The sequence below is a fragment of the Oikopleura dioica genome, chromosome 1 (assembly GCF_907165135.1).
Source record: "Oikopleura dioica chromosome 1, OKI2018_I68_1.0, whole genome shotgun sequence".
Lineage (NCBI taxonomy): Eukaryota > Metazoa > Chordata > Appendicularia > Copelata > Oikopleuridae > Oikopleura > Oikopleura dioica.
Genome location: NC_137291.1, coordinates 3091704 through 3111449, shown reverse-complemented (window position 1 = coordinate 3111449; position 19746 = coordinate 3091704). Strand labels below are relative to the sequence as shown.

At 39.9% G+C, this 19746-nt stretch overlaps 8 protein-coding genes and 1 long non-coding RNA gene across 9 annotated transcripts; 4 read left to right on the top strand and 5 right to left on the bottom strand.

Moving 5' to 3' along the window:
* Positions 1–1720: 1720 nt before the first annotated feature.
* On the top strand, positions 1721–3077 carry LOC145704665 (uncharacterized). The gene is made up of 3 exons (XM_081782142.1): positions 1721–2176; positions 2217–2521; positions 2564–3077. The coding sequence occupies exons 1-3, from the start codon at positions 1974–1976 to the stop codon at positions 3019–3021; spliced, it is 966 nt and encodes a 321-aa protein (XP_081638268.1). The 5' UTR covers positions 1721–1973; the 3' UTR covers positions 3022–3077.
* A 1-nt stretch (position 3078) lies between these two features.
* Positions 3079–3676, bottom strand: LOC145704675 (uncharacterized). Its single transcript, XM_081782151.1, has 2 exons — positions 3305–3676; positions 3079–3266 (listed from the first exon to the last, which is right to left on the bottom strand). The coding sequence occupies exons 1-2, from the start codon at positions 3618–3620 to the stop codon at positions 3118–3120; spliced, it is 465 nt and encodes a 154-aa protein (XP_081638277.1). The 5' UTR covers positions 3621–3676; the 3' UTR covers positions 3079–3117.
* A 44-nt stretch (positions 3677–3720) lies between these two features.
* On the bottom strand, positions 3721–7541 carry LOC145711554 (uncharacterized). The gene is made up of 5 exons (XM_081789244.1): positions 7391–7541; positions 7211–7343; positions 4183–4427; positions 3894–4125; positions 3721–3795 (listed from the first exon to the last, which is right to left on the bottom strand). The coding sequence occupies exons 1-5, from the start codon at positions 7450–7452 to the stop codon at positions 3721–3723; spliced, it is 747 nt and encodes a 248-aa protein (XP_081645370.1). The 5' UTR covers positions 7453–7541.
* Positions 7542–7627: 86 nt separating this feature from the next.
* LOC145711121 (uncharacterized) lies at positions 7628–9216 on the bottom strand. Its single transcript, XM_081788850.1, has 8 exons — positions 9159–9216; positions 8950–9091; positions 8738–8908; positions 8451–8691; positions 8205–8404; positions 8093–8163; positions 7798–8049; positions 7628–7757 (listed from the first exon to the last, which is right to left on the bottom strand). The coding sequence occupies exons 1-8, from the start codon at positions 9214–9216 to the stop codon at positions 7657–7659; spliced, it is 1236 nt and encodes a 411-aa protein (XP_081644976.1). The 3' UTR covers positions 7628–7656.
* Positions 9217–9479: 263 nt separating this feature from the next.
* LOC145711350 (uncharacterized) lies at positions 9480–9943 on the bottom strand. The gene is made up of 2 exons (XR_014135158.1): positions 9683–9943; positions 9480–9642 (listed from the first exon to the last, which is right to left on the bottom strand). It is a non-coding gene; the product is annotated as an uncharacterized LOC145711350 (long non-coding RNA).
* Positions 9944–10278: 335 nt separating this feature from the next.
* LOC145695914 (carboxypeptidase O-like) lies at positions 10279–11856 on the top strand. Its single transcript, XM_081772966.1, has 6 exons — positions 10279–10529; positions 10573–10846; positions 10886–10946; positions 11039–11113; positions 11163–11426; positions 11473–11856. Exons 1-6 carry the CDS (start codon positions 10284–10286, stop codon positions 11825–11827), a joined length of 1275 nt encoding a protein of 424 aa, XP_081629092.1. The 5' UTR covers positions 10279–10283; the 3' UTR covers positions 11828–11856.
* A 532-nt stretch (positions 11857–12388) lies between these two features.
* LOC145710983 (protein unc-13 homolog B-like) lies at positions 12389–13306 on the top strand. Its single transcript, XM_081788699.1, has 5 exons — positions 12389–12528; positions 12569–12778; positions 12823–12977; positions 13016–13177; positions 13221–13306. The coding sequence occupies exons 1-5, from the start codon at positions 12514–12516 to the stop codon at positions 13249–13251; spliced, it is 573 nt and encodes a 190-aa protein (XP_081644825.1). The 5' UTR covers positions 12389–12513; the 3' UTR covers positions 13252–13306.
* Positions 13307–13906: 600 nt separating this feature from the next.
* On the bottom strand, positions 13907–15776 carry LOC145711553 (arylsulfatase B-like). The gene is made up of 5 exons (XM_081789243.1): positions 15740–15776; positions 15376–15477; positions 15009–15264; positions 14536–14972; positions 13907–14316 (listed from the first exon to the last, which is right to left on the bottom strand). The coding sequence occupies exons 1-5, from the start codon at positions 15774–15776 to the stop codon at positions 13907–13909; spliced, it is 1242 nt and encodes a 413-aa protein (XP_081645369.1).
* Positions 15777–16215: 439 nt separating this feature from the next.
* LOC145711552 (transient receptor potential cation channel subfamily A member 1 homolog) lies at positions 16216–19395 on the top strand. The gene is made up of 7 exons (XM_081789242.1): positions 16216–16460; positions 16498–16585; positions 16626–17749; positions 17814–18133; positions 18208–18287; positions 18832–19023; positions 19066–19395. The coding sequence occupies exons 1-7, from the start codon at positions 16216–16218 to the stop codon at positions 19393–19395; spliced, it is 2379 nt and encodes a 792-aa protein (XP_081645368.1).
* Positions 19396–19746: the final 351 nt, after the last annotated feature.

The window sequence follows — 19746 nt, the reverse complement described above, 5'->3', positions numbered from 1 at the left end:
CTTGCCGCTCTGCGCCGCCTAGCGCCGCCCGGAACCAATCGGGTCTCAGAGCGGCGCATTGCGGCACAGACCGGCAAAGGGCGGCACAATGCGGCGCAAGGCGGCACAATTCATTACTCTCGATAAAAATTCTGAAGAAAATCGATTTTTTCTTTGTAATCTTCTTCTTCAATTCTGTCAACCAAATCTTCCAGCTAACATGTATTTGTCGCTGAGGAACAAACTCAATTTGAAAAGAAAAATGAGAAAAAATACATTTTTTGCTGGTGTCGAATTTCCGTGGCAACAATCATCTTGCAAATTTTCTCAAAGCTTGGCAGCGCAATTTTGTTCATCTTTGAAAAGTCTAAATGAAATTCTCTCCGCCAGGAAAAAGAGATCAAAATATCCTATACCTAAGCAGTTGAAGTACATTTTGTTCAAATCATTAAAACTGTTGTTTTCATGAAACTGCGACGAGCATTCAAAGCAAAGGAATACACCCAAAAGATAAAATTTCATTTTTTTCTCGAAAAAGGTAAAATAGCGAATCAACTGTTTTCCTTGTCTACCCAGCTTTATATGATGTCGAATAAATCTCGATCAAAAATTAATCCATTTTGAAAATGAACTATTATTTTTTTCAATTTCGCCTTTTTCTGTCTTATTTTATAAAAGTGAAAGTAAAGCGAAAACGCTTTGACACTTTTTCATTTCTCGTGCATAACTTATGCAGCATAAGAATTATTAATAATGATTCAAATTGCATCTGTTTAAAAAAATAAGAAAAAATCTCTGAATTGATAATTTCTAGAACCTAATTTGTACTTTATTGTGTTTTTTTTTTTCATCAATCAGTTTCAAAATGTCGTACTACGGCCAAAATCAGGGAGACCCTTGGGGTTCAACATACACCTACGGGGACAGTTCTTATAGCTCTCCACCATCCTTCCAAAGCTCCAATTTTCAGCCATCTCAAGCTCCTGCTCCAGCTCTAGCTCTGAATCCAATTCCGACTCCAGTTCAACAGTTCTCGCATTCGAATTTTAACCAGAGCGCAAACCAACCGGTTTCGTCTTATCAGCAAAATAAACAAGGCAGGAGTCATTCGAAACTTCGAGAAAAAAGTTTTTATAGAATCGAACGGGTCGAAATTTTGCGCCTCATTTTGCTGCTGCCTTGTCATAATAATCGCCGCTGTTGGATGGCCCTGCTAGCGCGCATCTTACATTCCCTGCTAATCAAATCGCATTCAACAGAGACAAATACGAGTCCTTCATCGACCCCTCCATTGCGGGAAAGGACTGTAGCTTGACGATTCTTAATCCGAGTAACTCTCGTATCTCCGGTACAAAAATTATGAGAAATAATTCCCTCAAACGAATTTTTAGCAAGAGGAAATGTTGCCTTATCCAATTTTGCATGTGAGGATGCCTTCGTTGAAATAAATGGTATTCAAACAAGCAAATTTTAAAAGCCTAGGAAATATATTTAGGACAGAAATTCTGCGGCAATGAGGAGGTTGACGTTGAAATAAACGATCAGTTCGATTTGATTTTCTTCGGAAATTTCGCCACTGGATCAAGCCCTCCTGGAGTCGGAAGTATCAGAATCGATGTCTACAATCATTAAAGAGAAAAAATGACTTCTAAAAAAATAAACTTTAATCAGTAAAAACTCATTAGAAATTCATTTCCTTTTGTCATCATTTTTTTAGTTTGAACTTTTTGCAAATTATAATTACCTCCTCAAAATGCACGGCAACGTGCTCGTAATTCATGTTTAAAGGATTCTGAGGGTAACGTTCCTTTGTTTTTGGTTACTTTAATCGCACTCAGAGGCCCGTAACCCCCGTGTTTCGGATAACAACATCCCTTTACGATAGAGATGTCTTTAGATTCTATCGAACCCCTGAGTGACACAACGTGGCAGCGGCCTATTTAAACAACGACCTATACCTTCTTTCCTCATCACTCTCTTCTGAAAGAAAAAAAATGAAAATTTCAACCTTTTTGCTTGCGACTTTCTCTCAACTCTCTCGACCCGCGAATGCTGATGAGAGGGTCTTCATTGATGAAGAAGGCTTCATGAACATCGACAATAAGAACTTCAAATTGGAAGAGCAATATCTCAACGACGAGCTCGCTGCGATCCGCGATATGAGGGCGAAACTCTTTTTCGACTGGCCGGCACCAATGTTCGTTTCCCTAATGAAGCCCTTTTCTCATAATTTTTAGTGAAGGAATGCGAGGAACAACGGTCAAGAACACTATAAACGACCAATTTGAAAAGCTCGAAGATCGACTTCGAAGCGACACGGCAAAATGCTTCGGCGATTTCGACATCGCCCCGATTGAATTCCCAGATTTGACTAGCTACGGAGGGAATGAACTGATCAATACAACGATGTACAGAAGATTTCATATTCAGCTCGCGAGAAAAATCGCTGTATATATCCGGCAAGTTTTCAGCACTGGATCTTCTAGATGCACAAAGCAGCAGGTGATCCTGATGCGACGATTGGAGCGACTTCGTCTTATCAGTAAGTTTCTTACAATTCAAAGAGTTTTTCACTTCTTTTTAGCCTTGTGGCACTACTGTCACCGATTCGACTCGACCGTCCCCCAATGCAGCTGGGCATACCTGGACAACAAAAAGAACATTCGTGCTCATCCCCGAAAACAAGCTTGGATCGAAGGCAAATACGGAAAGAACGCTCCATTTCAACAACGAGCAGTCGTCTGCGACATCGATGCAGGAAACAATGACATCGAACAAAAAATCTCCTGCAAGGACGACAAGAAACTCGTGATCGATTCTGCCGTTTTCGGGCGACAAAATGGCCACGAATGCCTCGGGAATTTTCCGAAGGGCCATTTTTCGGTTTGCAGTCACAAGGAGGATGTAAAGAGCTCGATTTCTGATGCATGCGAAGATCAAACAAGTTGCTCGTTGACAACAGGCTTAATTCCAGAAGAGAATAAGGGCTTCTGTGAAGACTCGGAAAAATATTTACTAGTTCATTATTCCTGCGAGGAATAATTTTTCCTCCTGCTTCTTTTTTAAACTTCTCAATAATTGTATTTTTCTTGAAATAAAAAAAAAATAAAATTTCTATTTTCTTAAATTTCGGCAAAATCAAAAGTGATCAGAAAGCATTTGTTGAATTCTTTTCCAAACATGCCTGTAAACTGCAGCTTCTTTGAGTCGATCTTCGTCTGAGGTATTCCAAGACCAGTCGAGCAGGAGTTTGATGTCGCCAAATTTCATCACTGCTTCGTTGCAAACTAAGGGGCTCTTTTTTATTGTCGCGGAAAAATAAAACCTGGGATATCTGGAAGAACGTATAAATGACCAGCTTCAAGCAGTTCAACTTCCACTCCGCTTGGCAAATGGTCTGTGAACTCATTCATGAACGCTAGCATCATTTCTCTCGTCGGCGCGACGATCGGATCATCAAGAGTCATAAAATAAAGCATCTTTCGGGGGTTGGGAAAAGGATAAGTTCTTGAAATTTCGAGCGCTTTTGGATTCAGGTAGTATCCAGATTCAAAACTATCAGCAATGTACAGCGGGTGATCTTGGTAGTGGTAGGCGAGACTCATTGCGCCAGTGAGCCCGTGGGGTCCCCTTAATCGCATCAAGCCATCGTCGGATTGGTGGGCGAAGTCGAGGAGTTTTACGGGGTGATTTCCTTTGATGGATATTTTTTTTTTTAAATGATGAAAAGGAGAAAGAAATCTAATCCATTTCCTGCGTTGGGAAATCGTCGGTTTCCATAAGTCGAATCGGTAAAAACGGGTGCATTGAAACCGCCTTATGGAAAAATGTTCAATTTTCTAGAAAAAAATCTAGAAAGAGGTTTCTTTTATCAATGAAAATCTCTTTCCTGAGCTGCAAATCGTCAAACTAACCAGCTCCGGACAAGAAACAGATGTAAACAGCGCCAAATCAGCTCCCTTCGAATGTCCAATGAAGCAAACCTCATCTCCATAAGCCTTATCATGCTTCAAAGCTCGCTTGATGATGGCTTCAAAGTATTCCAACTCGATTTGTTTTCGGAAAAAGATGAGTTCTTGGCCATATTGGGGCAGATTGTAGCCGACTTCAACGACCAAGTAGCCAAGATTCGCAAGCATTTGGGATCTTTCAAATTGGGTCTTGAATTCTTAGAAACTTCTATTCTTATTTTTCTATTCAAGCCCTTTCCTGGCATCTTGCATCAGCGAAACCCCGCCATTGGTATGAATAATGACCTTGAAAGGGCCCCCAGTTGCCGGATAAAAGACATTACAAACATGCTCTCCTCTCCATTCTTCCTTCACAATCGTGTCTCCGACACCGCTTTCGACCTGTAGCGTTTGTTTTTCTCCCTCAATTTCGACATCGACATTGAAGCTTTCAAACTCGGGAATCATAAATGCCGTTTTCTTTTCGCACTTTCCAAGGCTGACCGAGAGAGGCGATTTTCTGGCAGTTAGATTTTCTGGCAGTTAGACTTTCTGGCAAAGGCGATTTTCTGGCACTGCCAGAAAATCTAACTTCCAGAAAATCGCCTTTGCCAGAAAGTCTAACTGCCAGAAAGTCTCACTGCCAGAAAATCGCCTCTTTTGATTTTGAATCTACAGTTAATGATCCTAGAAGGTAAAAAAACGGAGAGGGTTTTCGACAGTACCACCAATTTTTTCTTACACGTTATTTTTTTAAATTCATTGACAAAAGCCACGTTTGATCCATTTTTTTTTTAAGATTATTGGCTGTAGCAAACATAAATCAGCTTCTTCCGGGAATTTTTGTGTTAAGGCTATAACCTCTCTTTTGGACTCTCTGGAAAATGGACTTCCCTTGGTCGATTTCAAAAATTTAAAAGGCATACATAGTTGTTTTCTCCTAAAGAATTCAAAAATGCAACCAAAAAATATTTTTCATCGGTAATTTTTTGCCCTAGGATCATTCAAAAATCGCCATTCGGTTTTCCGGCAAAACTGGAAGTTCTGAGGTAGAATAAATCCGATAATTATATTAAGTAGGGCATATTCTATGATCCCTATGGAAAAAATAATAAGAAATTGTCCAAATTAGGATTATAGTTCTCTCTTCTTTTAAAACTCTTTTGTTTATAGACTGACGCTTGAGCTCCGCGCAGCCAATCAGAGCGCGATGAATCGCTTGACTCACACGCTCGCCAACAGCGCTCTCTTTCTGGCCTGGAGGATAGCACTCCGCGCAGCGCGTCCACGCGCATTTTTATCCTCAGGTGCCAGCACTAACATGGCCCTAGAGTGAAAATTTGAAGAGATATCGAGAATTTTTTCCATAGGGATTGTAGAGAAGGCTTTAATCTATTTATTGATCGAAAAAAATCTACCTCTGTAATGGTAAAATTCTTCGGAAAACCGAATGGCGTTTTTTAAATGATCGTAAAAACGAAATTTCGAAAGAAAAAATAATTTTTGATCGCATTTCTCAAATCTACGATAGATTTTGAGTATATAAGCCTTTTTAATTTTTGAAATCGATCAAGGGAAGTCCGTTGTCCAGAGAGGCAAAAAGAGAGGTTATAGCCTTAATCAGCCGGTGTTATTTGCATCTGATTTCGAGTACTTGGTCACAGTGGGCACCCACTGAGATAATGGCGCACGCTAATGCTTTATGAAATTGAACTTGTTATAAAACTCTCTAGAAAATTCTTCCTCAGGTGGTGAAATCGCCTTTATAGGCTGGATATTATTTGAAATTCTGCAAGAAACTCTTTTTAATAAAATCTTTTTATAAATTCGAAAACTGGTGATTATCACACAAATTTCATTTCGGAGCAGTTTCAGCAGGAGTTTGCACCTTTCGACGGGAGCGTTTGATCTAAAAGCCGACTATTCAGGGCGCTAAAAAAGACTACGAATTGGGAATTGAGATTTCTGCGCTAAAATGGGAATTGAAATTTCTTGCTGTTTTCGGAGTGACAAACGGGTTCACAGGCAGCTGAAAAGTTAGATTTTGATTTTTTTGAGAAAATGGAGAATGATGAGGAAGAAAAATCGGATAAAAAAATTGAAAATGACACCGATTACACCACCTTCTGAGGAAGAATTTTCAGGAGAGTTTTATAACAAGTTCAGTTTCGAAAAGCATGAGCGTGCGCCATTATCTCAGTGGGTGCCCACTGTGACCAAGTACTTGAAATCAGATGCAAATAACACCGGGTTATTAACCCGTTAACAGGCGCGTGGCTGTCTCACGGCCACGCGTGGAAATGAGTAGCAAATCGTATGCATGGATCCATGATTTCACTCAATCACAGACAGGCAAAAGCGTAGGCAAAATCGACCACCCTGTTAACGGGTTAACACAAAAATTCCCGGAAGAAGCTGATTTATGTTTGCTACAGATGAATTACCATAAGAATTTTTCGGGCAAAAAAATTTTTTTTGAGATATTGGTATATTCTGAAAGCCCGTAAAAAGTTATACAGAATCACCAAATTCTAGGGTCAGATGACGTCATTATGACGTCATCGGGCTGATTTGAAAATTTTGTCTTTGGAACGCTTTTTCGAGCCGAAAACGTTTTTTAATTTTATCTTTCTCGACGGATTTGGATTTTCCATGAAAAACTACGTAGGGACCCGGGATCAAACCATTGAATATCAACCATTACCGACCGGTTCAATTTTTGAAACCGGTCGGTTCGAAAATAAACCTCGGGTCCCTACGTAGTTTTTGATGGCGAACAACATGCCATCAATCGAAAAATCTATTTCCAGCAAAAACCGCCTCAAAAAGCGTTCCAAAGTCTCATGAATTTGGAGCCTTTTCGGACATTTATTCATCATAAATGACGTCATAATGACGTCATTGAGCCCTAGAAATTTGGGAATCGACTAATTTTGACTTGGGCTTTCAGAATATGTTCTTATCTCAAAAAATTTTTTTTCGGCCGAAAAATTCTTATGGTAATTCATCTACAGCCAATAATCTTGAATAAATGGGTCAAAAGTGGCTTTTGTCAATGAATTTTTATAAAACGTGTAAGAAAACATTGGTGGTACTGTCGAAAACCCTCTCCTTTTTTTTACCTTCAAGGATCACTAACTGTAGATTCAAAATCAAAAGAGGCGATTTTCTGGAAATTAGATTTTCTGGCATATAAGATTTTCTGGCAGTGCCAGAAAATCGCCTTTGCCAGAAAGTCTAACTGCCAGAAAGTCTAACTGCCAGAAAATCGCCTCTCTCAGGCTGACCATGTCCCGTAATTGCTCGCTTGAAAGAGTTGTGAACTCTGGAGACGACGGAGAAGTGGGAATAGTGGAGTTTGAGACGAACGCATTTCCGTAACCATCTGTAGTCGTAACTTTTACTGGAACAGCTCTTCAAAGAGTAAAATGACGAAAAATTTTAGTAGATTTTTTATGAACCTGTTCGATTTTTTCGCAAATTTTAAGCTGGGAAATCCACTTCCAAGCCGTATCTTTTGCATTTTTCTCTAAGAATTTGTCTTTTCTCCGCTGCGCGAATGAACGAATTCAAGCTATTTTGGCGGGTCATTTAAATTTTACAAGCATGAGATATTTGCTCAACTGCCTGCATGGAAAAATCTCCTTTTTTTGCTAGAAAATGTCAAAAAAATGTCATGATTTTTCGTTTTGACTCAATTTTTTTGAGATCGAGAAATGCATTTTTATTATAAAACAGTAGTTGTTGCTAAAGCTGTTGTTGTAGCGATCGATGCAGTGGTTGTTACTGTTGGAGTTGCTGTAGCTGTCTCAAAAAGCGCTGGAATTTCTAGAAACAAGATATTACTTGATTCAAATTTCCATTATACTTAAAATTGCTTCTTCATAAAATCTCATCGGGAAAGCGGCGATCCAAGTTGTCATAGTGACGGTCACGAAAACCGAGTCCAAAAAGTCGATGAAATCTCGCGCAAGGATCAGCTCGGTGAAATCAACAACGATGAGGAAAAACGACTCATAAAGATCATTGATGAAAATAATCGCATCTTCCAAAGCTGGAAAAGCTGTTTGAATAGGGCAGAGGAATGCCGCGAAGGGCTCACATTCTGTTCCATAAAGCCCTTTAAGGACGGTTATATAATTTTGTTGGAGGGAAGGAGTTACCGTATTGTCGGAAGTTTTTGTTGTTTTCTTTCGCCAAAACTTGCAAATCGATAAGAGAAAGGACAGATTTTCTTTAGAAATTAATAAAAAATGCTACTGAAGAAATATAAACCTGAAAAAGCGATGGAAACCAGAGAACAGATCATGAATCTTCGGGAAGAAATCACCGATCGTATCTGTTGTCATGAAGAAATTGACTAAATTTTGGATGGAGACAATGATTTCCTCGACGATGATGATTAGCTCGTAGATGTTTGCGGTCATAATTGAGGGAAGCCAGGAGAAAAACTTATCGCCGAGAAATGCCACAAACTAAAAATTATTATTTTTTTCTCTCGAAAATTTTGTTTTCAATTACTTCAATAAGACCAAGAACACCATCAGTTGTGACGAGCCAGTACCCGTTCAGCAAAATTTGGGCGTAATGAATCGTCAATTCTTGAGGATCAAGAAAGCCTCCTCGGAAAATCGACTCAAACTGGGCGTACATATCGTCAACAGCTTCATCCAGCAAATTTGTCATTTCGAAATCGCTCATGATGTCCCACTCAGATTTTTCTCGGTATGATTTTAACGCATGATCGGTCCAAATTATACCACTGAAAGAAAAACAAATAATTTTTTGTCCCTTTAATTTTTCCCGACTTGACGAAACCGGCGACAGAGGCAGAGTTGAGCTCAAACACTTTGCCCATCTCTACAAACGGCGATTGAAAGCCAGTGATGACTCCAACAGAATACTTCTTCTTCATTGTCTCCTCCCAAGTCAGTGGCAAATTGAGCAAATTGTCGACCTTTCCCTTCAATCCAGTCGCTCTAGATCAATTTCAACAACCAACAAATATGATACTTTGTACCTGTAGTAGCCAGTTCCGCCGAGAGCGAAATCAGTGAGGGCGCCGAACTTGTGGTAATCGCCGTCATTGAGGGTTCGGTGGCAGCGATTTCGGAGAAAGTACTCCGCTCGGTGGTAGATCGACTCGCCGAAACCGTAATCAACTGAAAATCAAGATAATTAAAAAACTCAGATTTTCTTCCTTGATTTCTCAAGTCGCCTGGAACTCACCTGGGAAAAGATCGCATTGCCCAAAAACCGCCACAACAAAATTGCTCAAGACCCTCATCTCTGACCCCGAAAAAAGTCTTTTTGGAATCTGATGATTCGCCCTTTCCTATAATTCTACACGTAGAAGAAGGCAAATACAATTACAATAGGCTTCCGGACAACTTTAGATCTCGAACAAAAGTTACGAATAGCCTTATCTTTCTTTCTGTCGCGAGAATGGCAAATTTGCGCTGCTGAGTGCTTTTTTCATACTGTACTTGCTCGAAAGAAAACTTGATAAGGGACATTGGAATTAGCAAATCTTCAGAAAATAGCTCAAGCCAAGGGTTTCTTGAATTTTATTGGCAGGATAATTTTAAAATGCATTAAAAAGTCATTTTTACAGTGAAAATTCTAGACCAGATGCTCAGTTTCTTCAGCTTCAGTCCAGTCAATCGAGTTCTTTTCCTTGAAAATCTTGCCGAGCGGCGACTCTTCCGTCATTCTTCGAAAATTTTTACGAAAAGAAAGATCATTCCTTTTACCTTTTGTGCTTATGAATTCCAAGAATCTTCTTTGAATATTTATAAACAAACGGAATCCAGCACAGAATGATAAAAGCAGCCAAGGCGGAAAGAAAAATATCGAAAAAACGGGCAAAAATTTCTGGGACCCGGATTTCTCCATTTTTCGAAATTCTCTTCAAATCTTCGTTTTTAATCTTTCTTTCTTTTTATCGATGGAAGAAAGAGATTATGAGGGCAAACACGACTGCCGGGAGGAAATAAAAAAATCGCGTCACTCACTCAAAATGGGGTTCAAAAAGGGTTGACGTTTTCGAAAGCAATTGAAGCATAAACTTGATCGCCAGAGGGTATTCAAAGGGGTCGAAATTATCGATTTGATTATAAAAGAGGTTTTTTCATGTCATTACTAATCTGATATGATTTGATATGAAAACGGTTTTAATATTATAAAAATCGTTTTCTTTAAAAATAATTTTACATTATTGCAAAATCTCAACAACATCATTTGACCCGAGTTTACCGAAATTTTACGCAAAAACTTGTTGGGAAAAAACCATCTGGTTGAAAAATTTCAAATTCCTGTTATTAAAAAGACTTGTTATTTTCCGTTATTTCGAAAATGAAACTTTTCCTGTCATTTTTAGCCGGATCGGCTTTGTCCGAATCTTTCGAGGGCCACAAGCTCGTGAAAATCAATGCTGATGCCAGAGAAAATTTTCACTTTGACTTGTTGAAGAACTCCCGGGTTTTTGATGAAAACAAGGAGGAGGTTCGCATGCTGATTTCTCCCAAGGACTTTAAAAAGTTCGAGAAGCTAGTCAAAATCCAAGGAGCTGACTATCAAGTCCTTCAAGAAAATGTCCAGGTAAATGATGGCCAATTCCTTCGATTTGTTAATTTTTTTCTAGAGCTTGATCGACGCCGATCTTGAAAAACGCGCAGCGCGTAAGTTCGAATCTCCCGCCAACTACGCCTACAACGAGTACCTCGACTTCGACGAATGGCAAGACTGGCTCGACCACGTGACAACTAATCATCCTAACGAAATCTCTCCTCAAATCTTCGGCTACACTGTCGAGAATCGCCCAATTACTGGTCTAGCAATCCCCGCGATTCCAGATCCAAACAAGCCAAATATCGTTGTTGATTGTGGCATTCACGCTCGAGAATGGATCTCGCCAGGTAAGACTATTCGAGAAAAGTTATTTTGAATACTTTCAGCTATGTGCCGCCTCTTCATCCACGAGCTCATGAAATGCTCAGAAGAGCACAACTACGATAATAAAGGCTCAAAAAATCTAGAAATTTTTTTTTCGGTAAACAATAATATCGAGAAAATCAGCATTCTCAAAGACATTTTGAGCCTGAAAAAAGATGCGACCCGACTATCCGAGACGAGTTCATGCAGCTCTACAATTGGTGGGTCATCCCAATCTACAATCCAGACGGGTAAGGAGAACAACTCTTAACAAATAACCTCACGTTCAATCTTTTTCAGTTACGCCTACACCTGGTCGGACAATCGAATGTGGAGAAAAAACCGATCGAGCTCGGTAAACGGCCAATGCTTGGGAACCGATCTCAATCGAAATGCTGATATTGCTTGGGGAACTGAAGGCGCTTCCAGCAATACCTGCTCTGAAACCTTCCACGGCGACGCGCCCAATTCGGAGAAAGAAACTCAAGCCGCCATGGCTGCTCTTGAATTCATCAACAACTACACAAACAATGGCAAAATTCATGCTTATGTTTCTCTCCACAGGTCTTTCAGAAACAGCTTTTTCATCGTTAAACTTCTCATTTACTAGCTATTCGCAGATCATCATCTCTTCTTACGCCGTCTCCAAAAACGTCTACCCCCAAGACCCGAAAAATCTCAATCACATGACCCGAGCTGGCGGCCTCGTTGCCGAAGCAATGAGCTCCGTCCACGGCCTCAACTACGGCTACGGCCAAGCCCGGGACATTCTTTACCCATCCAGCGGATCGACAAAGGACTGGATGCTGGATGTCTACGATGTCGACATGGCATGGACTTGGGAGTTGCGAGATACTGGCGATTTCGGATTCTTGCTGCCGGCTGATCAGATTATGCCGCAGTGGGAAGAGTTCCAGGCGGGCATTGTTGCGCTCTTCAAATACTGTCGCGATTATTTGAACTAGATCAATAAAAAAAACAACATTTCATGTTGAAGAAGCAATAAAAATTTTATGACGTAAGACTTAGACGGAAGAACAAATCTCTTTTTCTTTTGAAGAAAAAAATGGTAGAGAAGGATAGTTGTAATTTTTGTTTGTTTTTCCGTTTTATTGTGATTTTTTTTGTTTGCGCCTGTTTGGATGACTATTCCTGGACTGTTCTTTTGGTTCAAATATTGGATTATTTCTTGGACCTCTTTTTCTTCAGTTATTTTTTGCGACTGTCTGCCATTTGAATGCTTTGATGAATACTGTAGTACGATAAAAATAGTGCTCTTCTGGAAAGAATCAAAGAAAACTGATGAAGAGTCAAAATTGATACACGATTTTGTGTAATTCCTGCTTTTTTGAAGCTGTCCCGGCTTAAAAAATGAAACAAAACTGCCAAGAAAAGATGATCTTGTTTCGCATGTCTTTTTTTCACGTGATGCAAGAAATAAAAGTCCACTGAAGTTGAATAATCTGATTTTCTTTTGTTTGCTCTTCGGATAAGCTCAGCATTTGGCATTTGAGTAAAGCTGAAAAGTCGGAGCTGTTTGGCTAGGCAGGAATTTCCACTGCAGTATTGACTAAAACTTCGAAAGAGCTTCTGAAGAAATTTGAAAAAACAAATTTTTTTCTGAAAAAAGATAACTTGAAAATTGAGAGAAATGAAAGATGAAAATGTAAGTTTTTTTCGATTTTATCGAGACTGACTTTTTTCAGCCTCTGATAGTTGTTACTGACCCAAATGAACTCATCGTCATGAAGCAGAAAGAAAACGTTTTCGACCCCGGCCATGCTTGGTCAAAGCAGAACTTTTGCGAGTTCCCAACTTTGGGAAAAATTCAACTTCGGGTTATTCAAGGAACAGATTTAATGGACACCGACCTGATCGGAAAATCTGACCCGTATTGCATCGTCCTCTGCGGCCCGGTAAGTCCTTCTTTTTCATTGAGAAAAAAAAAGCTCTTTTGAAGAATAAATTCGAAACGAAGCGAGTTCCCAACGATTTGAACCCAAAATGGTCCGAGAAATTCGACTTCGACTGGCATGGCGAAGAGTTTTTGCAAATCGAATGCTGGGATTTTAACAAACTTACTCACGACGATTTTCTTGGCTCAGTCGAGATCAGGTTTTTGCTTTTCTTTTTATTTTCTTCAACATTTTTAGTATTCAAAATTTGCTTTCGAAGAACTCATCGCTATCTGATTCTGGACTGAGGGGCTTCAAAAAGGGGCAATTCAAACTGACTGGTAAAGATGTGAAACATGGGAAATTGGACTTGGAAATTATTGTCGAAATGAACAAGCCGGAGGTCAAACAATTTTCAAGGTACAAAAATCCTGCGAGATTATTTTTTTGAGTTTTATTTCAGGCAATTTTCGGTCAAAGAAGATACGCTGTAAATTTCATCTTTTTTTTTGAAAATCAAAATACGAATACAAAATAAATTGAATAAAAAGTGTATTTGATTTCGATTTTAATCAGTAAACCACCAATCGCTGTCCAAATCTTCTTCGTCCTCCTCAAAATATTTGCTTCGTATATATCTAAATTTGATTTTGTGTGAGGACCCAAAATAAGGGGTATTTGGATCTGGACCAAGGCCATTCCAGAGATGTTTATTGATCATAAAGGCGTGTTTCTGAAAAAATACGGTTTTGTCTATTTATTATTTGTTTGATAGTTGCTCACCTCTTGGTTATTTTCGACAGCTTCAAAGTACATTTTTGTGAATAAAGGCTCGTCGAGTTTATTTGGACACCAGTTGCTCCCGAGATATCCGTCCAAACCTGTTTTGTTTCGAAGAACACTAGAATCTTGCTTGAAACAGGGTTCAACAGTGAAAATTTCGATACCTGTCAAAAGAGTAAATTCGTCCAGTGTCGTAGTAGTGCTGCATTTTCTCTTCAAATGGAATTTTTCGCAAAATTTTGGCGAGTAATTTGCCTCCTTTCAGTTTCCCCGTGACCGGAAACTCAATGCCCTTCTGCATTTCTTTCGCCACATATGATTGAATTTCGTCAATCAAATCCTTGTATTTTCTTAAAGTTTCATTCTTCAACGCCAAATTGTTGAGTTCAAAGGGGTCTTTTTCAGATTATAAAGAGAAAACCCAGAGCTTCGAATCATCTCGCCAAATTCTTTGTTCGGCCCAGGATCAGACAAATCCCAGACTTTTCTCATGCTCGTTTGTCTTTTACTCGGATTCGGGAAAAGAGACTTCGTATGCTCATAGTTTGACCATCCTTCGGGACATTGAGTAATTCCGATGAGCTCAGATTGATAGTTCATAAACTTGAAATCTCCAAAACGCACTGCATAAGTCGTTTTCCAGGCAAGATTCTCATCGTCCCATTCGTGTAAAATCGCGTAAATAAATTTATCTCTGATTTGAGTAACAGTCGAGTTCTCGAAAAGCGCGTGTTGGTCAATTCCATCGAGATTTCTTGGCAGCGGTTTATTGTAGCCTTTCGAGAGCTTTGAGAATCGATAAATTTGTCGATACAAAAAAATCATTCTAGAGCCCGTTCCTGTCCAATGAAGTATGGTCGGAAAAAAGTCCATGATGTTGATAATTCCGTCAATGTTTCTTGAATGAAATTGCCTTTCTGTCGAAAAGATCCAACTCGGACTCAAGGTCCCTCCTTCAGCCAAAACACTTTTATATCCTTTGTAGGGAAAGCTACATCCTCGTGGACCTACTTCAAGGCTGCCATAGGCCTGGAGGGCGCCGCCGTTGTCGGAATGAAAAATGATGATGGTTTCTCGGTCGAGTTTTGATGCTTCTTTGATGACACTTTCCATGGCGATGTCGATTGACTTAACAGCAGCGAGTTGCATTCGGCGGGTACTTGGTACATTCGGATAAAGAGCGTCCATTTCATCCTTCAAAACTTGTGGAGCAGCCACTTTTTCATGCGGCGCATTGAATGCAAGATACACGAAATTTGGCTGATCTTCGTTTTCTCTCAAAATTTTGATCGTTCTGTTACTCCAAGTATACGAAGCGAACTCGAAACCGTCCTCAGGAATGTACGGCTCTCCGTTGAGAAAATGATTGAGATAGTTTCTAAGATCACCAGAAGCAACGTGGCTATGATAGTCGACTGCACCACCATAATGCCTTCAAAACAGACTGAAATCAAGAAACAACGAGAACCTACCCAAGGAAAGTGTCAAATCCTCGATTTTCATTCGGATCATTCGGAGAAATGAGTCATTGCAATATCCAAGGTGCCACTTTCCCACTGCATGAGTTGTGTATCCGATCTCTTTCAGATATTCTGGCAGAAGTTTTTCCTTGAGGCTGAGTCCAGTCGGAACTTCGAAAGAAAGAGGGTCCGTTCCGAGGCCGTATCGAAAAGCATACCTACCAGTGAGCAGCTGAGCGCGGGAAGGAGTGCATCTTTCGAAGACTTTTTCATAAAAGTTCTCTCAACGGTCATTTATTCTACTCATTAAAATTCCCTTCCTATGAGTTGAATAAGAGTTTCTCAATGTGCTGGCTCTGCCCGTTTTTATCAAACTCGCCATATATGGCGTTGAATCAACGGCTTTATTATTCCAAGTGACATCTGACCAGCCCAAGTCGTCAGTTAGCACAAAAATTATATTTGGTCTCTCATTTGCTGATACCCACGATTCAGAAGAAGGAAAGGAAGGGTAATCATTTTCTCTTTGATCGGGTTTTTGTCCGAAAGATATTTTTGAACAAGGCCGAAAATTATCTCGTCTCCGTATCTGGTTTTTCTGAGATTTTCATATAATCAGTCAAAATGGAACTTTTGCTGATAGCAAATAAATAAGAAAGTTGTCAGTGTTAGATATATTTTATTGGAAGATCGAAAAATCAGAAGAAATCAGCAAGCTCCCCAAATCCGCCGCTATCACTCAGCGACTCCATGTACATTCTGATGGCGTATTTCATTCTCGCCTGCTTCAAATAATCGTCAAATCTTTCCCTATTGAAGCTTTCTTCAGCGCAGGAGACAAAAACCAAAAGAAAATAAAAAAGAAACCTTATCATTTTTTCGTTCTGTTTTCCCGAGCAAAAATGCCTGTTTTATAGCAGGAATAAATTTATAATTTATTCGCGCTAAACTGATGTAGACTCTATATGACAAGTACTATGTAAGGAGGAAAGGGCAATCAAAAGTGGAAAATATCTTCTAATGCCAGATTTTAATTTTTAATTCGACCGTATTCTTCTTTTCTCTAAAGGTTTCTCAAACTGTAGAATAACAGTCAATTCCAATAAATGGAATAAGATTGAAAATCGTTATTTGAAAAATCATAAAACCAAAAAGGTCGCGCAGTCCGAAATTCACTCCTGCTTCCCTTCGAAAAAAATCAAACAAGAAAAAAAAATGAAACCGGGGAAAATTTCGCCCGAAAGAGGAAAGAAAGAAGATGACAAAGCTCCGAAGCCAAAGCCAGTTGTTATCGATACGACGGTTTATTCGCTGAGTGATTTGGAGAAGAAGTTTCCGATCGAATTCTCTTTGTTTTTGATGCTCAGAGATGCGAAGAAACAGTGTTCTCAGGCGTTGGAGCTTTCGCAAATTACGCTGGTTAACATCAAATCTGTTGCCGCAAATGTTAAATCATTACAGTAAGTCGCGATGGCAAATATCACTTTTATTTTTCAGTCTGATCAACTTGAAAAAGGATCAAGAAGCAACAACATTATTGCACTTTATTCTCGACCAATTGGAACTTGTCGACATCATCATCCAGGTAAACTTACTGTAATTTCTCTTCATCACCCTATTCTCAGCTCCTGGAGCAATTCGGCTACCATCTTGTCGACGAAATCGGGATGATTCCCTTGGCACATTTGATCACCACTCATCAGTTGGTCTTCAAGCAAAAAATCGGGCCCTTAGAAGAGTTTTGGAAAACGAACCAAAAAGCGAAGCAGCTTTTGAATATTCTTCTAAAGAAGACGAATTTGAAGCAGAAATTTATTCTTTACGGAGACTTCAAACATGCGATGACGATTCTAGAGCTGTTCATTCATGATCGAAATGTGGATGGTGATATTGAGCTTTTCAAGTTCCTCGTTGAAGCTGAGCGAAAACAAGGCCCAGTCTGCATTGAAGATCTTCTCTGGCGCTGTTCTTGGTACTACAGTGTCAATATTCTCAAAGGTTTCTCCTGGAAAATCCGCCGCATGGACTTCAACTGGGTTCAGAAAGCCAACGGAAGATCATTGCTCTTTCCGCTTTTGAGAAATTTGACTTATCGCGGCCGAAAAGAAGAAGCTGTCAATCTCTGGATGAAACTAGTCGGTTACATGGAAGAAAACCTCGGCGAAAAGCGATTCATGGAAGTCGTCAATCTTCCCGATTCGAACAACTGTACTTTGCTCATGTACGCCTGCAAGCAAGGATCAGAAGAAATCGTCACTTTTCTTTTGAACTGGTTTGAAAAAATTAACCAAATTGACAATCAAGGGCGCAATTGCTTGGATTACGCGATCGACAGTCAAAACGAGCCAATCGTGAATCTGATTCTGAAAACTAACGATTGGCAATCAGTCATGTCAAACGCTATAATGACACGAAAAGCGATGGCTCCGTTCATCACACCGATGCGAAAACTCGTCGAACAAATGCCCGCCCAAGCCGAGTTCGTACTCAATCGATGCATGCATGTCAAGGGTGTGGAGTTTCAAAACGTCGCGAAGCAAGATTTGGATAAGGACGATTTGCGATTTGATTGCAATGTCACGTGGCTTTTGGATGATTACGGAATACCGAACTGGTGCGCGGAGTATAAAAAGGTGCTTGCAAAGTCGAATGAGATGGATAATGGAACGTCGCTGTTGGATGTCATTCTAGAGCCGAATTATCAAGAGGGGAGGAATGTCATTCAGACTTATCGGGCTTACAGGAAACGGTCATTTTATCAATAAAGAATCAAGGAAATGAAATCAACCTCCGAAATATTGACCGTTTTGAAGCGAAAACACCCAGCTTCTTTACCAAAATCACGTGCTCGCCTTCATGATTCGCCACAAACGAGAGCGTCTTCTTGCTCATCCGGTAATCACCGCTGTGAACAATCATCTCTGGGACTCTGGCGGATTTTGGTATTTTTACATTTCGATGGCTTCGTATTTTGCTTTCTTGTGCATGATCAATACTTTTGCGCTTCTGATGCCGCCGAATTATGCGGTTGATCATGAAAGAACGGAGATTTGTAATTTGAACGGATTGACGCTCTTTTACGTCGGGATCAAGAAAGAGTACCAGGATACTTGGCATCATGGAGATTGCTTTAGTTCTCAAGGAAACTTTCGTCAAAAAATTTTTTAAGATTTTTTTTGAGGAATTTTTGCTGAAATCTAAAATAAGATTATTGCGATCTCGACAATTATGAAAATTTCTGCTTTTCGTTCAAAGCGCTCAGAGATGGATTGGACTGGATTTTGATTGTTTACTCAGCTAAGGGTTAAAAAAATGGACTAACCAAAATGAAAGAGCATTTTTGGATAACCAATAAGATTGCTGTATTTGTCCTGCCGGCCGATCAGAACCCCGATTTTTTTTCAACCCCGATAAAAAGGAATTCGCTTGGTCGGTGAATTGATGAATCTTAGCTACGAGCGACTACAGTATCTGCGAAAAATACCAAACTGGATCGAGGAACGTGTTTTATTTCAACTTTGATTTCTAGGTAGAAAAGTAGCCCTGGTAATTGGACATGATGTTTTTCATTTCGTTCACGCTTTTTCTGAAAAGAGCTGTCGCTTATTTTTTGGTAGAATTAAAAACCTGCGATCCATGAGCATCTTGAGAACGTCCATCTGAAAATCAGGATCCTCGATGACCGCGTCTGAGACAAGCTGAGCCTCAGAGGAGATAAAAAAGCAGAAGATAATTGAAAAGAATCGCATTTTCAGCATATGTCTTTTGAGCCGTCTTTTTATACAGTGATTGTACTGTGAATTGACAGTTTAAGTGGTAACACGTGAACAGGTCGCACTGTATATTTCAACCATTATTTTTGTGATTAATATTGATTCTGAATACAATTTGGTTGAAACCTGGCAGTGGAAATGCGGAGTCGTTGTGATTTGGCTCGCTTGGATCGTGTTTTTCATCAAATTAATGAATATTCCGAAAATGGGTTATTACTTGATCATGATGGGAAAAGTAACGATGACCTGGGTAGGAGCCTTAATAACGAAATAATCACCGATCAATTTCTAGATTTATTTCGGAATGGTCTTCCTTGTTTTCATCTTCGCTTTCACCATCATTCTCTACCTCCTCTTCATGAACCACGCGAGTTTCCACACCCTCTTCCTCTCCCTGATGAGCACTATCTTCATGTTGATTCTTTCCTACAACTGGTCAGCAGTAGTAAAGCCACCTTGCGACCCATACAACAACACTCAAATCACTGAGGGTCCGGAAGCAGAATGCTTTGATTACCACGGAATGTCGGCAGGATATCAAATTGGAATGCTGATTATTGCCACGATGGTGATCGCCATGCCGATCGTTATAGGAAGGTGGTCGATCATGAGCGCATTGTAGAATCTTCCATGCTTTCTGAAACCACCAAAACAGTCAATATGCTGATCGCCCTGTCCGTCGACGACGTATGCGCGGTAAGCCAAGAAGCCAATTTGAAGAAAATCGCCATTCGCGTCCGACAATCGCTGAGCTCTATCTACAAGCTGCCGAACAAATATCGAGTCGATACGATGAATGTACCCGCGATAAAGTTCATTTTGAATCCAAAATACTACCGTTCCTGGTGGGACAAAGTGTTGAACAACGAAATTAAACTTGAAGAATTGGAGCAAAAATCTGTCGTGGTAGAGCTTTATGAAGAAGTGAATGATCGGTCAACGACGGTAGAATCGCATATTTCTGATTTGTCAA